We start from the raw sequence: 12,579 nt of genomic DNA, 5'->3' as shown, positions 1-12,579 counted from the left end.
CTTTTCTTTTGTGTACATCCCAAAAACTGTCCTTTCATGTTTCCCAAACTATCCTTGATGGTAGCTGCACTGAGCCAAATGGGAAAACATCAGATATTCAGTACCTGGGCAGTCAGCTGTGGTATGTAAGGAGGTAATAGATGTGTATTGCCATCCTTGACACTGTCAGAAAACAAGTGACGCACCTGGCCAGAAGTGTCTGTGTCTAGGTGTATAGAGTATTTGTTAGGATATACTGATATGACACATAGGCTCTCTGCAGCCTGGAACCTATAACTTTAGTTATTTTGTATATAAAATTTAGTCTGTTGAAGAGACAATAGGTTTGTATATGGAAATACTAACCTGGATCTGCAAAGTCAGACATCAAGATTTCACCTCTGCTCAGTGAGGAATCAGAGGCCTTTCCAGCAAGTAGTCTACTCAAAATCAAACTCCATCTTGAACACCACCACTGATGTCTGTATCTCCTGTTGGAATAGAAAGGGAGCTTTAGCTAAACTAAGCCTTTGAAAAGCTGTACTTAGATAGTTCTGATACTGAATTGGTAAAAATCAATTTGCATGCAAAAAAGACTGTTTTTCCTGGCAGTTTCTTCTTTGTTCCTCTGTCATGCAGAGGGAAAATCGTGAAATATGTCTTCTTACATTGCCCCCACACACATGCATTCCAGTTTGTGTCTTGGACTTGTAGAGATTAAGTCATCTGTTACCTTCTTGCAGCCAAATAAGCATACTATCCAATGCCTGTGCCCACGATGTTCCATTCCCAGCTTTGCGGGATTTTTCATATTTTCCTTTCATGCTTCAATTCTTAGTTTGCCTGTAGCTACAGAGCCCTAAATTTAGAAATTTCACCATCTACTTTGCATCAAAAATCAAGTAATCTCTGACTCACTAATAAGCATTCCTAATCCATTTCTTTTTAAAGCCTCTTTTTTTTTAATATAAAGAAATATCTAAGACAGGTTTCTATTTTATTTCCCCGAGATTTCTCAGTTTTGAAAATTGAAAACAGTCTTCTCTTTAGCAAGTGATAACTGTTATATTTCCTTCTTGGTTGGGACAAATTCAAAATAGTGGATTCATTCATAGAAAACTGATAAAACATGACTAAGGATTCTATGGATAAAAGTAGCAAAAATTTGTACAATTTTCATTATATCAAGCCCTGTTAGTGTGTTGGGTTTTTTTTTTCCTTTTAAAATACATAATGTATTTCTCTACACAGATTTCCTTCAAAATATCATTTCAATTCAACGCATCGTATCTCCTGGAAAATGCTACTATTCATGTATATGCAACAAGGTTAGTTGCAGTCTTTGCCTTCTGATCTTTTTTTTCTTAGAAAGCTCTACAGTTTTGTGTTTTGTAGTAAAACACAGATGACTTCTAAACTCAGAAGTGGTAAGCCATCTATAGAGCTGGCACCCTTACAGATGTATTCAGTTCAGCGGTGGATTGAGTGGACTAAATAAATAGCTGTTAGCCTCTACAACCTGAGAGTCACAAATGAGTCATAATTTCTGGTACTTTTACCTTCAGCAAAGGTTTATTCTCCTACAAAATTACGGCATACTTTAGCATGAATCACAGTTAACAAAAAGCTCTAGCCTTCAAAGAGTAAGAGCATTGCTGTAGTCTCTGATAAAATAAAGGAATGCACTTGCCCTCAGTGTTTATTGTCCCTACAAAACCCAGGGATGGTGTGGCCCTTAATTTTCCCATTTTCATTCAGTCAGCTGCAGTCTGTAATTTTAACAAAGATGCTTTTATGAGCTGGAGCTGGTGCAGGACTTATCAGTTATTGGAAGTAGTATTTTGAATTTATTTTTAGGAGACAGGAATTAACTGGAAATGAGTAGTATGCTTTTGTATCAGAGCTGTAGGTATTTCAGTTTCTTAAGATCCTTTTCCACCCAGCAGTTGTGCTGCGTCTGCAACAGTCTGATCTGAGTGACATGTGTTGTTTTGTTTTAGTGACAGTGAAGAACCACCTGAGACGTTGAGTGATAACAGAGGACATGTTACAATTCCAGTAAAATATGAAGTAGGATTAATCTTTGTAAGGTATTCATGCTTCTCTGTACTTTATTTGTTCACACAGCAAATAGCAGGTGTTCAGAGAGAATATAGTGTTGTTTAGCTGTTGAACTGTGCTCAGTATTTACTGACAACAGCTTCAAGGCTCATAAAAAGGAAGCACAGGCTTTAGTGAAAAGAGAAATTACATAAATATTGGAGCAGTTACTGCCCATATTTGGCTGTAATTAAGTATTATCTATTTAAATTTGGTCTGCAGTTTGTAAGTAAAACAGCAGGTTTTGTTCCTGTACTTTGCCATATTAATTCAAAGTGTTTCAGGTACATCAGCTTCCTGATGGCAATGGCTTTATATCACTATAATATTTTGTGGTGTGGTGTTAGATTTCCATCTTCAAAAATTATTCTTAATTTTAGGTTCTTAGAGTTTGTTTTTACAAGTTCAGACCTAAACTTTAGTGCAGGTCTTGTAGTACACTTTATTTTCAGAAATAGCTAGAATGCGGTTAAATTCCATATCTGAAAAGCTTTATGAATACTGTTAGTAAACTACATTGCATGGTTTTCAAGTGTAAATAATAAAGCCAAATTCATTTTGGATGCATTTCATGGTTCAAATCCAGTCTTTGTTTGTCCCACAGGTAATCAGGTTGGATTTAGAACATGCTGGTTTTGTTCTGGTTTTGCTTGATTCTGTCTTTTATAGGAGGCTGCCTGTCTCACGTGGCAATACCCAGGATAAGGGACTGCATGGCTAGAATAAGAAAAGCAAAATCAGACTCTGATGGATTATTTTTTGGAATAATATTTGCTCATTTTGTAGTTTTATCTGAACAAAACATTCTAAATGTATGTAATAAAAAGTGAGGCCTCCTCACTTCAGTGGAAGTAGCAGTGCACTCTTAATTGCAAGACTAGTCCTGAAATTCATTGAATAATGAAAAGGCTTATGTTATTAACTGATAGATTTTTATGAAGTTTTTGTGCTTACTGGGGTTTTTGTGTGTTTTTTAACCCACAGCATTTTCAAAGAGCACCATGTTATAATTGGGGCAAATGATACCATCCCTACCGCTATTAACACAACAGAGCAGATCGGGGATGAAGTTACTTTACATTATAGGGTAAGAAACTATTAAAAATGTACGATACAGGTACTAGCGTAATCTTCTTCTTTTTTTCTATTTTTGTCTTGAATTGCTTAATGTGATAGCCTATTACTAAAATAGCAGGTATGCAAACTGTTAAACCTTCTCCATTCATATTTTGTGTTTTACACTTTTTTTTTCCCTTCCTTTGGAATAATGTGAGTCAGAGAGTCTGAGAGTGGTCCATCTCCTGCAGCGTAGTTCTGGTGGGTTTTGGAGCTGCTATCCTCAGCTGGGGAAAGAGAGCATGTCCTGGTAAATGAGAATTTGGCCTATGCCCATTGCAGTTCAGAACGGCTATTTCCAAAATTGAGTCAAATTTGTAAAAGGCAAATGCCATGCTCCAAGAATGTGGTCTTCCTAATGGAATGAATACTGCAAAGTATCTTGTGAGATCCCTGCTGGACTGCTACACCCAGACTCCCAAAACACAAAGGACATGGACCTGCTAAGATGGGTCCAGAGGAGGGCCATAAAGATGATCAGAGGGCTGCAGCACCACTCCTACAAGGACAGTATGGAGCACTTGGGGCTGTTCAACCTGAAGAAGGCTACAGAGAGATCTCATTGTGGCTTTCCAGTACCTAAAGGGGGCCTACAAGAAAGCCAGAGAGGGACTTTTCATGAGGGCATGTAGCGATAGGAAAGGGGGAATGGCTAAACTGTAAGAGAGCAGGTGTAGATTGGATATCAGGAAGATATCTGGTGGTGAGGCACTGGAGAAGTTGTGGATGCCCCATCCCTGCAAATCTTCAAGGCCAGGTTGGACAGGGCTTTGAGCAACCTGTTCTAGCGGAAGGAAGGTGTCCCTGCCTAGGGCAAGGGGAGTTGGAACTAGATGATCTTTAAGATCTCTTCTAACCCAAACCAGTCCATGATTCAATGAATCTGTGACTAAAAGCGCAGCCTAAATTTGCTGCAGGACTGAATTTACTTATCTTGAGAGCATCCTTGTTTCCCAGTGTCAAAATCCAAAACTGAGCAAGGGTCCTATACAAAAAGCATAAAAATCTAGGAATCAATTTCTATCTGTAAAAAACGAGCCATGGGAAAATTCTTGCTCTCACTAAATAGCAAAGGCAAAGCGGTTTTTTCTTATTTTTTAGCCCACCTACAGTCTTTTACTCAGTTACATTTTTAAGTATAAAAGCTTAAATCCAGTTATGTCAAAGCTTTTGTGGACAAATGGGCAAATGAGTAGCCAGAAGAAAAAAGGGTAAAAGGTTCTTAAGCATTTATTAAGTTTGCCACTTCAGAGACAAGATCACTAATTCCCCTGCCAGCAATTCCACCTAGGTATTTCTCCATCCTCAACCGCAGCAAGCCTTCCCAGAAAGAGTCTCAGAGAAAAGAGGAGAGAGGAGCAGGTGATTGGAAGGGCAGTTACCTAAGCATATTTGAGGAGGAACCAGCAGAAGCCACCACTGATACAGAGGCTTCTCTCCTATGTTAAAGTATTTGGGTGTTTATTATATATTGAAATGAAAGACATTTTATGATCTTCCCAGATGATAAGAAGATACAGTAAGCAAGACAACAAGAAGGAATTTATGTCAAAATGTCCTCTTTCATCCTGTTAATTTGATTTTCTTCAACAGAGCATTGTATTACCAAAGACTACAGAAGAATATGTCTGCTAATTCACAAGAAGCTGTTCTTGGAAAAGTAACTGTCTGTGGAAATGTAAAAATAAAAAGAAAAAATAAAAATACAGGAAAGGAAAAAACTCACAATCAAACACTAACAAAATAAGGAAAGAACTAATCAAAACCTTTTTCTTTTTTCATAGATTGAAAAAGGTGAACATTTTCCAATGCCAAACCTCACACTGCAGATCTTTTATCCCAACGTAACAGCAGCCAAGAACACTCTTCTCTACCTTACTGCATTGTCACATACCCAAGTAAGCTATGAATTTGTACTTTTATGATAAATTTAAATTCAAAATTTATGCTGCAAGAAACTGCAAAATGTAAACATTTGAGATGCCTTGCGTCAAGGTAGATATATTGCTTTCAGTCTAAATTACAAGATGCTGGTGTTTTAAGAGTATGTACAGATGTGCATAAGAAGACAGAGGGACAAATTTTCTCAAAAGAAAACATGCAGATTTAAAATTTTATTGAACAATGACTGGACTATAACAAGGCTAATTTGTTATATTGCCAAGTGCTGAGATGTCCTGACTGAGATAAGAGCCTCCATATGGTTGTCTCCATTGTCAGCAGTGTGAATTGCAAATTCTCTAATCCTGCTGTACATCCAGACCTCAACGTTCTGTTCAGTTCTCTTCTTTCGGTTCCTGAAATTAACCTTCCTGCATGTCTGCTCTCCAGCACTAGCAGTCCTCTGGCTTCTTCCTTCTCTGGGGCACTGAGACATCTTGAAGGGGATGGTAGGTCATATCTTTCAAATGCTCTTCACTGCAGCTCTCATTTGAGTTTTTCAGTGTCACTCCTCCAGTGCAGCTGGAGATCACGTTCCAGTAAATTCCATGACTCTAGATCTGTAGATCTTAAAACTAGAGCTTTATCAGTAACTGGGTGGCTGAAGAACCCAAATATCACCAAGTGGTGACCTAAACCTCCTTTTTTTTTTTCCTTCTGCTCAGAGACACACAAAGTACACCTCCCTCCAAATATTTTACTTAGTTTTGAGATGCTGTCCAACTTAAAAAAAACCCTAAAATATAGAAACAAAAGTTCAAGGTTTACTTTAAAACAAAACAAAAACAAACAAGCAAACAAATCATATTTAGAATACAAAAAAAATTGTATCTTTTCTTGTTTCCTGTCCTCCATTATTTTCACTCCTAGGCAATCACAGCATTTGACACAAATTTGGTTTTTTGTATGGGCAAAATTCATCTCCTGCTAGTGACGCCCTAGTGACAGTAGTGTGGCAAGTGCACTGCAGGGGATTTGTAAATCTTTTCATGCTAGCAACGTGAAAGTCAATGACCTGGCTGAAAAGAAATTAATTCCCCCACACTGAAAACACCAGAGAGTTTCCAAGCTGCCTGTGAATGAGTCACAGAGATCTACTCCCCCTCTCTGGACATTGCATCCTGCACTTAACCTGACTGTTTGCTTGCTACAGCAGAACCTCTTTGGATTCCCATGCTAAAGCTATTTAGCTCTTTTAATAATCAACTCTTGCTGGTTCTCATAGTGGTCATCTTGCAGGAAGCTCTTGTTTGCTTCTACAGATGTTTAAGTAGCTGCAGAGAGTTTATGTTGATTTATCTCATAAAAATTTCATTTGCTGTTTGAATACTTCAATACCTACACTATCTGAATTCCTTATTCTGCACTCTTGCAATATGCATTTAGTGGCTAGTAAACATTATCATTCTCATTAAATATAAAATATTAATTTTGGCTTGTTCTGAAAGCATTTTTTGTAATAGATTGCATATGTAGACAATAATTATTTGTATTTCTGCTAACAGAATGCCATCTGCCAAAGTAGTTACCCTGTAGATCCCTTAAAGATCAGCACTGGGAAACCATTTGTGTTGTCAAAAATAAAAGAACCTATGAAGGATACAATTATGGTAAGTCTAATTATAGGATATATATTCATCCCAGATATTAAAACGGATCTTAGAGCTGAATACTTCTGAAATACATGTATAAAAGCTGCTCTCAAACTGTATCCCTTGGAAACTCATTTTGTCTTAATAGCCTAAAAAGTCTTTTTTATGTAGACTAACTATTTGGCTACAAAACTGTATGTGGAATTGAATTTAGATGATTTGGGTTTTTTTTAATTTAAAAAATATGTAAATAACAGTAGCACATTTTACAGCTGAATAAATCTTCATCATCTATATTCCCGTTGTAATTAATAAATAGTAATATTTTAAATGCTTCTGATCACCCAATCAGCTTTTTTAGACATCTAGTTCAACAGATGTTCAAATGCTAGCACACTCTGATCTGGCAGATTTTCCATGCAACTATAAATGATGATCCCATTTGGAAAGGATTAGCCTCTCACTTTTAGACGAAAGAGTTGCAAATTAATTTTGCTGCCATAGTTATGTTGGCATGTCAGGGGCAAAGCATCCTCAGCGTAGAGGTACAAGTGGAGTTTCTGGTGCAAATGAAACCATGTCATGGGAAGAGTGTTTTTCCATGCTTATCATATTCCTTCACAGAAGTGATTTAATACTAAGCAAGTATTTCCAACTTGTTACAACATCATTCTGCTAGCAAGTGATACTGGGAAATAAAGATACTTACATCTTCACACACACATCCTCCCCTACTTGAAAGATTCAGGTGTCCATGATTTGAAAAACACTGCAGAAAAGCCATAGCTGTGTTGGTAGGAAAACACTTGCTGTTACAGGATGTGCCTCCTTTAAGACCTCTGTGATGCCTTTTGCTGTGTAGCTGCAGCAACAGAGATTCCTCAGGCCTTGCCAACCTGCAAAAAGTGAGTCTATTCTACCACAGCATGAATGTCTCAACTTGGTTTATATACTGCAGTGTCACTTTTACATAAAAAGCTACAGTAATGAATATCAGTTTAGTATTGGTGTCATAGCAAGTGATCTGTATATACAGTAGTTTATATATTTTTATTTTAATAATGTGAGAAGTTTGTTGCTATTAATTCATTCTGGTGCCTTTAAAACAGGCCTGTGACACATATAGCTGTGCCTCTATTAATTGTGCCTTGGTCCCATCTGACATATATCAAGTGAATGTTTCACTAAGAGTATGGAAACCTACCATCATAAAAGTAAGTAAATCCTATTTGTGTTCAGAATACATTTAGGTTTGAAAAACTTAAGCCAATGTTTCTAATGTCTATTAAAATTGTATCTTTCATTTTATTAAGTGTTCCCTCTAGTATTTGAAATAGTTTCCTTTGCTATTTTAAAATTTCCTTAAAACTATATCACATGTACTTTCTCATCCTAAAGTAAGTTTTTGTAACGTAACGTAGAGGTAAGAAGACACCCCTTTCTTATTCTGTATAGATGATCCTTTTTTATAGCTACTTATGCATTCACAGATTCTAATTCAGCATATGTAAGGAAGGGTACATAGAAAAACATATTTTTTTAAGTAGGTTTTTAATATGGAAAGATTTCTCAGGTATAAAAAGGATTTTTTTTTATTATCAAAAGAGCAAAGGAGAGACAGTCCACTTCAGAGCACATCTCAGTATTTTCCGATGGTTACAATGACCTGGCTGTCATCTACTTTGCTCAGCTGAATAATTTCTGATACTGAGTTCCTGTTTTGTATTTTTGTTTTTCCTCTGGAAAATAACAGGGTAGGAGGAGACATACAGCAGAATTTTAGAAAGCCCAAAATTGTCTCTGTGGCCATAATAGTTTTCAAGGATTAATTAATATTTCTTCAAAATCTCTGCAACCTACCCCTTCAAAGCAGTATTGCTGTCTGCAAACAGTAATGTGCTGAAGGTGACATACATGAGCAGTTTCACTGACTTTCACGTTTTTCAGCATCTCCCAAAGCATTAAGTTTTTCTCTCATTCTTCTCATTGGTACAAAGCTTTCTATTTCAAAATATCTACGTATAAACCATAGCAATTAATCCTTTCTTCCAGGCCAGTATTCACAGCTTAACCCTTATTGTGAAAGCATTACTTAGGAGTGAGAACTCATCATTGATTTTGAGAAATGATCATCAAAAACTGGAGGTAAGAACATAATAACTTTTTTCACAGGAATGCTTTTTTGAACTATAAACGTTTTTGGTCTCTAATAAATTCTGAAGTTAATTCAAGCTCCTACATGGTCACATATATTTAAATGTGAATATTACTTATTTCTGTTTAGATTACACAAGATATGTCTTGTTTAAAATCAAATTAGCCTTTTACACTCATGCTTAGCTCCATCTCTCAGGGAGGCAGGCACTGAGTGAAGAAGAGTATACCAAAGAAACTCCCTAATATATGCTTCCACTACTCGTGGTTTTGGTCCTGTATCCTTTATAACAATGACCACTGACTTGTAGTAGGGCCACCCTCATGACATGAATGCAGTTAGAAAGTGCAAGATATTATGGAACACAGGCTTTCATGTTGGACATTATTTTCTTAATGTTTTTCTACAAGTTCCTGAAGTGGTACTCTGAAAATCACTGCATACTGATCACTGCTGCTCTTTTGATACTTTAGAAGTACAAATTATTTATTGCTTACATTCTGAACACCTTTGCAGACCATGATTAAGATTTCCAAAGAACTCCCACCGGGTACAGTCCCCTTATGGGTTATCCTCCTGAGTATCTTTGCCGGACTCCTGATTCTTGCACTGCTTATATTTGCTCTGTGGAAGGTAAGCTGCACATCCTTGTCTTCAGGAAAATAAACCTATAGGCTTAAATTCTCTGTGGTCTCCTTCTTATAGCGACAACCTCACAGACAATACTATTATCTAATTAGTAGCATAAAATCTTGTGGAAATAACAAAATAACTAATAAATACTACAATTTTCTGATGTGTAACTTGCAGTGCTATACAGTTGAAATCTGTATTGCCATTATGTTATGAAAAGGAAAAGAAGAAGATATTTTAGTGTGAGTGAGGATTTATTAAGGGATTTTTCTATTAGCATTGGCTGTGGCCTTTGATAATCAGGTTTTCTCTACATGCGAGAGATGCTAGGTCTGTGGTATGTCTTGCCACAAGTGGGCACTCTTCTCCAGGCTAAATATTTAGTTCATAATTGTGCTAGAAGGTTACAGTTTATAAATTTAAACATGCATAATCTCTTCCATAATTAACTGAGAACCAAATATTATTATTAAGCATTTTAACCTTTGAGTGAGGATAATAATGATTCAGCAATTGCTCTACTATATATTAACTGTACTCTTTTGTCTGGTTCATGACATATCTCTTTAGTTTTTCCTTTCCAACAAAAACAATGTCATAGTTCAATGAAAAGTTATTAAATAACTTTTACTGTGCTGAAAGTATTAAAATAGTAGTAAGAACCAGGACATGAATGTGACCAATATGGATTCTATGTTTTGAACAGTTCTTAGTCACTTTTTCCTTTTCTGCAGGCTGGATTTTTCAAAAGGCCTCTAAAGAAGAAAATGGAGAAATGAAAAGAAAAACCACAAAGCACAGAAATTTTTGCTCAGGTCTGCCTCCAAAATGTTACTGTAGAATTATAAACTTAGGTGCAGTGATTACAATGTTTTCTAAACTCTGGTGCATTAAAAAAAACCCTAGAAGTAGAAAAACAAGAAGGAAATCAAGCACACATGCAAAGGAATAATGCAAAGAAAGAATAAACAACCTTATGGCATTTTGTGATACTCAAGAATATACTTTCAAGTGCTACTCATTTTTGGAGAGTAACTGAATTCAAAGATTCTAACATTTTTTAATACGGAAAATGTGTCATCATATTTTTACGTGGGATCATTTATTATTCCAAATTACACAAGAATTCAGCTTGTGTGTAGCAATCCCAGTCTTTTTTATCACCTTACCATTTTGGAAAGGAAAAAGCATCATTTTCAGAATTTCTTTCTTATGTCAGTTCTGTGAAAGCAGACTGTCAGTTCACAAGGCAGAATATGCAAACTTTGAGTGCACCAAATACTGTATGATAGCTGATGCAATGACAATTCAGAAGACAGAAGCACCTCCAGAATTTTGCATGAAAATTACTGAAATTGGATTTCTTGGATTTCTCCTTCTGCCTACTGTAGCATGTCCCGCTGAACCCAGGATACTCCAAGGAAGAGATATTTATGGTCAAGTGGACCATAAAGGATTGACCCGTTAAATAACTGTTTGAACTTGAAACAGATTTTTGGCAGGCCTAAAAATGTATGCACAAACAGTCAAGCCCATCTGATTGCACACTGTATTCAAATAAGCAGGAGCACAACTGTATCTGCAAGTAGAAATACCCATATTTATGCAGAAGATGTTTAGAAGCACCCTGAAAGTTTGACTCTTGCTGTATATCTTGGAGTAGCCAGGAGAGTGCTTTATAAACTGTCACTGTAAATTTAGTGTGTAGCTATTTAATCCAATGAATTTAAAGTGTACAAAATGATAGTTAATAAAAGAGCACAGATAGAAAATTCAGCACTGGCAAGCTTCTTCTAGTATTATAAGTCACACCTCATCGTTATTACTTATGAGTTTAAAAATTGATGCAGAATTTGCATACCAAAAGCACTTAAAAATGATGTTTATTTTTGTGAAAGATTAAAAGTTTATATGAGAATACACTGAAATGTAGATAGCAAAATGTTTCTTTAAGAAATTTTTTCTTTCTATTTAGATCATTTAGTTTCCTCCTTTCTTTTGTGTGCTTGTCTCCCTGGGGCACTTTGCTGTGCCTTGTCCTTGAGAGCTTCCTATATTACTTGCAGTCACACAAAATTAACAAAAGAAAAATGAGGCATGCTGGCAAAGTGTGATGCTGCCTCACCATGAGGGGGCTCAGTATTGGTTGCCAATAGATCAGAAAATATTGAGGAGACTTACTAAGTTCTATAAAATGTACTTTTTTGCAGAAAAGCTTTGCCTTGCCAGGGAAGTCAGGAAAATTGGTTCCTCTTCTTGGGACAAATATCACTGAAAGGAAAAAAAAAAAATCATTGCACTTTTCCCAAATGTTTTTGCTTATCAATATCTTTATAGTAATAGCTTAAAAAGGAATAATAAATTTTACAAAGATTTTTTTTTTTAAGAAGAGAGCATAGACCTGGTTGAAGATGCTGGCAAGTACAACTCTGAAAGTGTGCCAGAAGGTGTTCCATCACTTGAAAGATGCTGTCACCCTTCAGTAACTTCTGTTTAGTTCCTAAATTAGAGAGAGTAGTTATTGGGACAGGCTAAGACTTATGTGAATGCCAAGTAGGATTAAGTCTGAAAGTGTTTGCAATTTCTTCCTGTGTCTGTGGGAAAGGTGGCTTTTTCATAGCAGCAGTCTGCTGAAGGTAGCAGTATGACTCAGAGGAGAGGGCAAAGCCCTCTGTGGGAACACTGTGGGTGGCTGTGCTTTCCAGAGCCTGGGAGAGCCACTGAGCCAGTGGACGTACTTGCTGTGCTCTTGTGCACAGCTGAAAATGCACCCCGGCTGAGAGGGTGTGTCAGCTGCCCTGGTTCTGAACACAGAAGGAAGACATGAATGAAAGCAAAAAAATAACATAGAGGAGCTGTGGATAGAACGCCTGCTTCATTCATTGTGAAGGATGACAAAATTTACTGAACTGTAAAGATAAGTTAATATTCACAGCTCTGTTTTCAGTCCCAAGCGAGATGCAGGTTTTATTGTAAGAAAATGTATGATTTTGCCCATCTGTTTTGAAATATTTAAATGGCACTTGTCACCATAGCATTTGAATGCCTCAGAATTGTAATTTT

At 36.6% G+C, this 12,579-nt stretch overlaps 1 protein-coding gene across 2 annotated transcripts in view; it reads left to right on the top strand.

Moving 5' to 3' along the window:
* ITGA1 (integrin subunit alpha 1) overlaps positions 1-11,777 on the top strand; it is a 69,517-nt gene extending 57,740 nt beyond the window's left edge. For both annotated transcript variants that reach the window (XM_008932077.2, XM_018077220.1), the window contains exons 22-30: positions 1,231-1,307; positions 1,980-2,069; positions 3,064-3,166; positions 4,980-5,093; positions 6,642-6,746; positions 7,838-7,942; positions 8,781-8,873; positions 9,400-9,516; positions 10,251-11,777. In XM_008932077.2, coding sequence (XP_008930325.2) covers positions 1,231-1,307; positions 1,980-2,069; positions 3,064-3,166; positions 4,980-5,093; positions 6,642-6,746; positions 7,838-7,942; positions 8,781-8,873; positions 9,400-9,516; positions 10,251-10,295 — 849 coding nt within the window. In that variant the 3' untranslated portion in view covers positions 10,296-11,777. The remainder of the gene's footprint in view (positions 1-1,230; positions 1,308-1,979; positions 2,070-3,063; positions 3,167-4,979; positions 5,094-6,641; positions 6,747-7,837; positions 7,943-8,780; positions 8,874-9,399; positions 9,517-10,250) is intronic.
* Positions 11,778-12,579: the final 802 nt, after the last annotated feature.

This window comes from Manacus vitellinus, unplaced genomic scaffold (genome assembly GCF_001715985.3).
Source record: "Manacus vitellinus isolate BGI_N305 unplaced genomic scaffold, ASM171598v3 scaffold_36_pilon, whole genome shotgun sequence".
Taxonomy (NCBI): Eukaryota; Metazoa; Chordata; class Aves; order Passeriformes; family Pipridae; genus Manacus; species Manacus vitellinus.
The sequence above is the reverse complement of the archived record's forward strand: the minus strand, read 5'-3'. Positions and strand labels throughout refer to the sequence as shown.